Below are 8,590 nucleotides of genomic sequence, written 5' to 3'. Positions count from 1 at the left end.
CCAGAAGACCATGTCTGCAGCAGGGAGCAGCCTCTGCTCACCGCAGCTAGAGAAGAGCCTGTGCACCCATGGAACTCAGCACAGCAAGCAATAAAAATAAAGAAATAAAGAACATTAAAAGTAGCAGAAAAAGGAGAAAATTCTAAAAGATTCTGGACAGACGGACATCAGATTTCCTAACATCAACACTGGATGCAAAGAGACATTGAGATAATATTACTTAAAATATTAAGGAGAAAAAAGTCAAACAGAATTTAATACATCAGCTAAATGTTATTCAAAGTGATAGGATAATAAAAAATGTTCTCAGGCACACAAAGCTTCAGAAGGTTTGCCACACAAGTACTCATGTTTAAAATACTTTGGGAGGAAGTATTCCAATGAGATAAAATGTCAGGAGGTGCCAAAAAGGTATGGGAAGTAAGGCTGATCAAAAACGTTGGTGAAGGAGTATTTGAATGTATTTGAAAGTATGCTAAGGTGCTTACCTGGTTAGCGGGAAGTATTAATTGAAGTATAGTTGATTTACAATGTTGTGTTTATTTCTGCTGTAAAGCAAAGTGAAGCAGTCATACATGTACATATACTCGCTCTTTTCAGATTCCTTTCCCAAACAGGTCATTACAGAGTATTGAACAGAGTTCCCATTGTGTGTGTGTGTATGATCAGTCGTGTCTGACTCTTTGCAACCCCATAGATTGTAGCCTGCCAGGCTCCTTTGTCCATGGAATTTTCAAGACAAGGATACTGGAGTGTGTTGCCATTTCCTTCTCCAGGGGATCTTCCCCATCCAGGGATCGAACCCGAGTCTCTTGCATCTTCTGCACTGGCAGGCGGATTCTTTGCCAATGTGCCACCTGGGCACCCCATGCCTCCTGTTGGCTGAGCCCAGTTAGAAGCCAAAAATAAGGGTGATTTGGTCCATACAGGTCAACCTTCAGTCTGAGATGGGGGCACAGGGGACCTGAACGAATTCATGGAGGCCACCCAGCACTCTCTGCTCTCCTCAGAACAGCCTGCTGGAGTTCTTTTTTACTCTAAACATCTCTAACAATGATACATTTTCCCTCACATAATGAAATAAAGTAATAATTTTAAACATGATTTAAAGCCTCTAAATATTTTTTTCTATTGTGTATCCAACATTTCCCTTTTAAAATTTCTTAGTAATTCTTTTTTTTCTTGGCTATGCCGGATGGCTTGTGGGATCTTAGTTCCCTGCCAGGGATCGGACCCACGTCCCCTACAGTGGGAGTTCAGAGTCTTAACCACTGGGCCGCCAAGGAACCCCCATATTTATTCTATTTTTCAACTCCAAATTGGTCCACAAAAACTTACAAGATAGGTAGGAGCCCCTACCCCACAGATCAAAGAGGATTTGCGCTCAGATGGCCTTCTCTCTGCCTTCAGAGGGTACCCTCTTGGAGGATGTAGGAGCCGTGGGTCTCAGCCCCTCCCACCCCTCCTGACTTTCCTGTGGACCAGCCTCCCCGGGGCACGTGGGCCCAGTTACACTCTTCCATCTTCTCACCCAGGCGCTTTCCTCCGCATCTTCCCCCAGCAACAGCTACCCCAACTGAGAGAATTTCCCTGATTGGCTGAACACAGCAGGGGGCTCCCCACCCCACCCCAGAATCTGTTTTCTTCCTTTTTACCTCCACCTTCTTCCCTTACCCCGGACACCAAGCCAGCGGGACATATCTGGTTAAAGCACCAGAGGGCAATGGTCCTCAGGGGGAGGCTGGTCCTGGGACTGCACACTTTGATGACCCTCCTGAGCCCCCGGGAAGTTGGGGCCATCAAGGGTGAGTGCTGAGGGCGCTGGGTGAGGAGAGGAGATTACGGGCGCAGGGTTACCCTTGAGATGGTACAGAGTGTGAGCGGTTCCTCTCCGCTGGCTTTTGGCAACTTCCTTGCCAAGAGATTGCCCATCCCTCTCACCTCTGTCCGGTCTGTCCTGGACCTAAAATACAGGCTCAGCCTGGCCACACCAGCCATGCTCTGGTGCCTCCTGTTCCTCCCTCCGTCCTCTCGTTTTTTAGATTTTTTTTTAACGTGGACCATTTTTAAAGTCTTCATTGAATTTGTTACGACATTGCTTCTGTTTTATGTTTTTGTTTTTTGGCTGTGAGGTATGTAGGCTCTTAGCTCCGCCCTGGCCAGGGATCGAACTTGTAACCCCTGCCCTGAAAGGTGAATTCTTAACCACTGGACCACCAAGGAAGTCCCCTGCCCCCTCTCTGAGACCCAAACCGCCATCTTGCTGCCCAGCGTCCTGATGGTTTTAAAACAACTTTTATTTATTTATTTTATTTGGTTGTGCTGGGTCTTCAGTGCTGTGCATAGGCTTTCTCTAGCTGCAGCAAGCCAGGCTGCTCTCTAGCTGCGGGGGCCCTGGCCGCCCTTGTTGTGGGGCACAGGCTCGAGGGTGCCCGGGCTCGGCAGCTGCAGTGTGCCAGCTTCGCTGCTCCATGGCATGGAATTTCCCCAGACTGGGATCAAACCCGTGTCCCCCGCATTGGCCGGTGGATTCTTATCCACTGTACAACCAAGGAACTCCATCTTTTTTTTTTTTTTTTTATATTTTAAAAATTTTGTGACCAAGATGCACAGCATGTGCAATCTTAGTTCCCTGACCAAGGATCAAACCTGCCTCCCCTGCATTGGAAGCATGGAGTCTTTTTATTTTTGGAAGCATGGAGTCTTAACCACTGGACTGGCAAGGAAGTCCCAGCATCCTGATTTCTGTAGAACTTCCTGGTTTGAAATGTGCCCATTCACCTCCAGTTCTAGTACCATATTTTTTTTAACCAGGTCAACAGAGAGATGTTTATGTCTTTATCCTGCTCTGTTCATGAACTCCTTGTCTGCAGGGTCCACAGCTGGTTTGTCTGTATTCCCTTGGGGCCTGGTATCGTACTGACCACACACTAGTTTCTCATGACTGCTGTGCAATTTATTTCATAGGATTATCAAGCCATCTTATCCACAGTCACCTAAACCCTAATTTCTAGAAAGCTGAGCCTCATTCATGTTAAGAGACACATTTGATCATAATGCTCTGAGCAGAAGAGATGGGACAGAACTTTGAACTTCGAATTCCTTTTCCACTGTTCTCTGCAATACCTTGGGCTGCCTTTTCCTATCCTTCTGGCCTCGGGGTCACAAATCTTGATTCTTACTCCTGACAGCCATCTCCTGTTTTCCCTCACACCCACTTACACTGCATCTCTGTGCCCACAGTTCCATGGATGCTCTTTTTTTTTTTTTTTTAATTGAAGGATAATTCAGTTCAGTGCAGTTGCTCAGTTGAAGGAAAATTGCTTTACAGAATTTTGTGGTTTTCTGTCATACATCAACAAGAACCAGCCATAGGTACACCCATGTCCCCTCCCTTCTGAAACCCCCTCCCACCTCCCTCCCCATCCCACGCTTCTAGATAGCCACAGAGCCCCTGTTTGAGTTCCTTGAGTCATATAGCAAATCCCCACTGGCCATGTGTTTTACATATGCTATTGTAAGTTTCCATGATATCCTCTCCGTATACCTCACCCTCTCCCTCCTCCTCCCTGTGTCCATGGGTCCGCTCTTTCTGTTTCTCCATTGCTGCCCTGAAAATAAAGTTATCAGTACCATCTTCTTAGAGTCCATATACATGCGTCAATATACAATATTTATATTTCTCTTTCTGACTTACTTCACTCTGTATAAGAGGCTCTAGGTTGGTCCACCTCTTTAGAACTGACTCAAATGTGTTCCTTTTTATGGCTGAGTAATATTCCATTGTGTATATGTGTATATGTACCACAACTTCTTTATCCATTCATCTGTCAATGGGCATCTAGGTTGAGTCCATGTTCTAGCTATCGTAAATAGTGCTGCAATGAACATTGGGATACATGTGTCTTTTTCAATTTTGGTTTTCTCAGGGTATATGCCTAGGAGTGGGATTGATGGGTCATATGGTGGTTTTATTCCTGGTTTTTAAAGGAATCTCCATACCATCTTCCATAGTGGCTGTATCAATTTACATTCCCACCAACAGTGCAAGAGTGTTCCCTTTTCTCCACACCCTCTCCAGCATTTATTGTTTGTAGACTTTTTGATGATGGCCATTCTGACTGGTGTGAGGTGATATCTCATTGTGGTTTTGATTTGCATTTCTCTAATAATGAGGGATGTTGAGCATCTTTTCATGTGTTTGTTGGCCATCTGTATGTCTTCTTTGGATAAATGTCTGTTTAGGTCTTTTTTTCCCACTTTTTGATTGGGTTGTTTGTTTTTCTGGTATTGAGTTGTATGAGCTGCTTGTATATTTTGGAAATTATTTGTCAGTTGTTTCATTTGCTATTATTTTCTCCCATTCTGAGGGCTGTCTTTTCACCTTGTTTGTAGTTTCCTTTGCTGTGCAAAAGCTTTTATGTTTAGTTAGGTCCCATTTGTTTATTTTTATTTCCATTACTCTAGGAGGTGGGTCATGGAAAATCCTGCTTTGACTTATATCATTGAGTGTTCTGCCTATATTTTCCTCTAAGAGTTTTATAGCTTCTGGTCTTACATTTATGCTTTTAATCCATTTTGAGTTTATCTTTGTGTATGGTGTTAGGAAGTGTTGTAATTTCATTCTTTTGCACGTAGCTGTCCAGTTTTCCCAGCACCACTTATTGAAGAGGCTATCTTTGCCCCATTGTATATTCTTCTCTCCTTTGTCAAAAATAAGGTACCCGTAGGTACTTGGGCTTTCTCTCTGTGCTTTCTATGTTGTTCCCCTGGTATATATTTCTGTTTTTGTGCAGTACCATACTGTCTTGATGACTGTAGCTTTGTAGTATAGTCTGAAGTCAGAAAGATTGATTCTTCCAACTTCATTCTTCTATCTCGAGAGTACTTTGGCTGTTTGGGGTCTTTTATGTCTCTATACAAATTTTGAGATTTTTTTTTTGTTCTAGTTCTGTGAAAAATGCCATTGGTAATTTGATAGGCATTGGATTGAATCTGTAGATTGCAGTTGGTAGTATAGTCATTTTTACAATATTGAGTCTTCCTACCCAGGAACATGAAGTATCTTTCCATCTGTTTATGCCATCTTTGATTTCTTTCATCAGTGTCTTATAATTTTCCATATACAGTTCTTTTGTCTCCTTAGATAGGTTTATTCCTAGATATTTTGTTCTTTTTGTTGCAATGGTGAAAGGGATTGATTCCTTAATTTCTCTTTCTGATTTTTTCATTGTTAGTATATAGAAATGCAACTGATTTCTGTGTATTGACCTTGTATCCCACGACTTTGCTGAATACACTGATTAGCTCTAATAGTTTCTTTTGGGTTTCCCATGTATAGTATTATGTCATCTGCAAACAATGAGAGTTTTACTTCTTTTCTGGTCTGGATTCCTTTCATTTCTTTTTCTTCTCCAGTTGTTGTAACTAGAACTTCCACAACTATGTTGAATAATAGTGGTGAGAGAGGACACCCTCACATTGCTCCTGATCTTAGGGGGAATGCTTTTAGTTTTTCACCATTGAGAATAATGTTTGCTGTGGACTTTTCATATGTGGCCTTTGCTATGTTGAGGTACGTTCCTTCTATGCCCATTTTTTGAAGAGTTTTTGTCACAAATGTGTGCTGAATTTTGTCAAAAGCTTTTTCTGCATCTATTGAGATGATCATATGGTTTTTATCTTTCAATTTGTTAATATGGTGTATCACACTGATTGATTTGCATATATTGAAGAATCCTTGCATTCCATGGGTGCTCTTAACCTAAGTTAGTTTCTCCTCATCCCACCCCTACTCTTCTCATCTCACAAGACCCCACTGGGACCGGCAATCAGAGTCAAGATTTAACTCTGGGGTCACAAGCCTGAGTTTAGGTGGCCTCTCTTCTTCCAGCCCAGTGTGCCGGGCTGAACCCTTGCCTCTGTGCTGGCCAGTGCCTCCATCCTCTCCCTTCCAACCCTCAGCAACTCCTCCGCTCCCCAGGGACCAGCTCAGTGTCAGAACAGGACTCTTGATGGGGCACAGCTCAGAGACTCAGCCCATCACACCTGATGGATGAGAGCTGGTACCTTTTCTTTTCTCCCCTGACCCTGAACTCACCCAACACAGCTGACCACATGGGCTCCTACGGACCAGCCTTCTACCAGTCCTATGATGGTGCGGGTCAGTTCACCTATGATTTCGATGGAGAACAGCTGTTCTCTGTGGACCTGAAGAAGAGGGAGGCTGTGTGGCGTCTGCCTGAATTTGGCGACTTCGCCTACTTTGACCCGCAGAACGGCCTGTTCAGTATCGCGATGATCAAAGTGCATCTGGAGGACTTGGTGAAGCGCTCCAACCGCACCAGAGCCCCCAACGGTACTGGCCCTTTCCCCTGCCCGCCCCCCAGGCTCCCAGCAAGCAGAGGAGGTTCAGAGAAGCCTCTGCCCCACCCCTCAGGCTTCTGTCGGCTCCCCGGCCCCACTCTCAAAATCTGAGACTGTTGTTCTCAACCCCTTTCTTTCCCAGGAGGTTCTAGATCTCCTCAGATTCCTTTAACAGCCTCTTCCTCTAGGAATGACCCCTCCCACCTGGCAGATACCGCTCACCCTGGGCCCCCCACCCCGCCCCTTCAGTCTCCTGTCCCTCTGTCCCCACTTCTGCCTCAGTGTCACCAGCCCAGAGCATCCACTGCTCTCAGAAGGCAAATACCAGGAAGCACCCCTCCATCCATCCCTGACAAGGCCCCAGCTAGAGGCCTGTTCCTGTGGGATTCAAGGCCTGCTTCCTCCTAGTGCCCCCTAGAGTGGCCGTGCTGCCCAAGTCTCTCGTGCAGCTGGGCCAGCCCAACGTCCTCATCTGCATCGTGGACAACATCTTCCCCCCGGTCATCAACGTCAGCTGGCTGCGCAATGGCCAGCCCGTCACCCAGGGCGTGACTCAGACCGGCTTCTACGCCCAGCCTGACCACTCATTCCGCAAGTTCCACTACTTGACCTTTGTGCCCTTGGCGGACGACTTCTATGACTGCAAGGTGGAGCACTGGGGCCTGGACCAGCCGATCTTTCAGCACTGGGGTACGCAGCCCCCTTCCGGCCACCCGCCTCAGACCTGTGCATCCTTCACCCTGAGTCCCTCTGCGGGACCCCCTGACCCTCCCTTTCTCTCCCAGAGCCCCAGGTGCCCACCCCGCTGCCTGACACCACAGGGACTCTGGTCTGTGCCCTCGGCCTGGCCCTCGGCCTGGGGGGCTTCCTCGTGGGCATCACCCTCATCATCACAGGCACGTGCCTGTCCAGCGCCCCCAGGTGCACCGGGGGTCTGGGGGGAGGAAGCTGGGGCCTCTGCACAGGATGGGGGTGGAGGATGAGAGATTTGGGGAGGCGGGCAGGGACGAGCAGAGGGGAGGCGAGGGGGTCAGGTTTGAGGGAAGCGGGCAGAGGAAGGACCCAGAATTGTGAGCTTCAACCTTGACCATGTGGTTTTTGCTACTTTAGGTGATGGCCCTTCTGAGAGAAGCAAGTGTGAGACACCGTTCAGCTTTCTGGCAAGTTTCTGACGGCCCTTGCCTGCTCAGTGCCAGACTCCACCAAGTTCATCATGCTGACTTTGAATGGGATCAACCCCTGTCCTATAAGTCTCCTCCTTTTTGGCCCCCATACTCATGGCAGGGACTTGTGGGGAACCAATGAGCTCCCTTTCCCAGCCCCAACACACACACACATACACTTTATTGGTCTACCCAAAGCCCTGGCCAGCAGCAGTAAACTTTTAAACAATGTTTGCACAGTGTCCATCTTCCCAGGCCTTAGCCAATTCTCTAAGGGGGTAAGGGACACTAGGGGGCCTCCAGGTGGCTCAGTGAATAAAGAATCTGCCTGCAGTACAGGAGATGTGGATTTGATCCCTGGATTGGGACGATCCCCTGGAGAAGGGCATGGCAACCCAATTCAGTATTCTTGCCTGGAGAATCCCTGTGGACAGAGGAGCCTGGTGGGCTACAGTCCATAGGGTCACAAAGAGTCGGATATGACTGAAGGGATTGAGCAAAGGACCCTAGGGTCTGGAAGAGGGGATTTCTGGTGATGGCCATTGAGCATGACCTGCTCCTGGGGACTGGCATTCATTCACGGGCCAATCTAGCTATGTCCTGCTCCATCTGACTCATCAGTGTGGGGCCCCTTGTGGGTCACTTGTGAATGGACCATTTCACACGGACGTCATGAACTTTATATCCTGAATTCAGATTTGCCCCCAAAGGGATGCAGAGTATTCTGTTCTTTGTAACTCCCCCAACCGATGACAGTTCTGAAGGATGCCAGGCGAGGGAACATTCACAGAAATTTCACTCTTACCCAGATTTACCGTCATGAAGAGGCCATTGGTATCCAGCTGTGGCCTAGACGCCATCTCCTTTTCCGGCATTTGATAGCGTTCCATGCATGACAAATAGCAGCCAAGGCTTGGGTAGGATGGCCACATCCTCCGTCTGAGGTCCATCACATCAGGTAGGCCTGTAGAGAGTACTGATCTACTACCTTTCAAGGTAGCTGTGAGAAGGGAGGTCTAGGAGAGATCCGTCTGAATCCTCTCTAAATCTGTGGCCTACGG

General features: G+C 47.3%; 1 protein-coding gene across 2 annotated transcripts; it reads left to right on the top strand.

The window, feature by feature from the left end:
- The first annotated feature begins 1,663 nt into the window (after nt 1-1,663).
- On the top strand, nt 1,664-7,762 carry LOC122429972 (HLA class II histocompatibility antigen, DO alpha chain-like). 2 transcript variants are annotated; one of them, XM_043450716.1, is made up of 5 exons: nt 1,664-1,805; nt 6,110-6,358; nt 6,775-7,056; nt 7,152-7,262; nt 7,477-7,762. In XM_043450716.1, the coding sequence occupies exons 1-5, from the start codon at nt 1,724-1,726 to the stop codon at nt 7,536-7,538; spliced, it is 786 nt and encodes a 261-aa protein (XP_043306651.1). In that variant the 5' UTR covers nt 1,664-1,723; the 3' UTR covers nt 7,539-7,762. The 2 variants fall into 2 exon arrangements, with proteins under 2 accessions (XP_043306651.1, XP_043306652.1); XM_043450717.1 differs by having other exon boundaries at nt 7,152-7,287.
- Nucleotides 7,763-8,590: the final 828 nt, after the last annotated feature.

The sequence above is a fragment of the Cervus canadensis genome, chromosome 28, assembly GCF_019320065.1.
Source record: "Cervus canadensis isolate Bull #8, Minnesota chromosome 28, ASM1932006v1, whole genome shotgun sequence".
In the NCBI taxonomy this organism is placed as follows: Eukaryota; Metazoa; Chordata; class Mammalia; order Artiodactyla; family Cervidae; genus Cervus; species Cervus canadensis.
The sequence above is the reverse complement of the archived record's forward strand: the minus strand, read 5'-3'. Positions and strand labels throughout refer to the sequence as shown.

What these genes read in the sequence shown, in the direction of transcription:
- LOC122429972 (XM_043450716.1), top strand. Translation starts at nt 1,724, where the DNA reads ATGGTCCTCAGGGGGAGGCTGGTCCTGGGACTGCACACTTTGATGACC. An exon ending in GCCGATCTTTCAGCACTGGG is followed by an intron (nt 7,057 to 7,151) that starts GTACGCAGCCCC and finishes TTTCTCTCCCAG; the next exon opens with AGCCCCAGGTGCCCACCCCG. An exon ending in CATCACCCTCATCATCACAG is followed by an intron (nt 7,263 to 7,476) that starts GCACGTGCCTGT and finishes TTGCTACTTTAG; the next exon opens with GTGATGGCCCTTCTGAGAGA.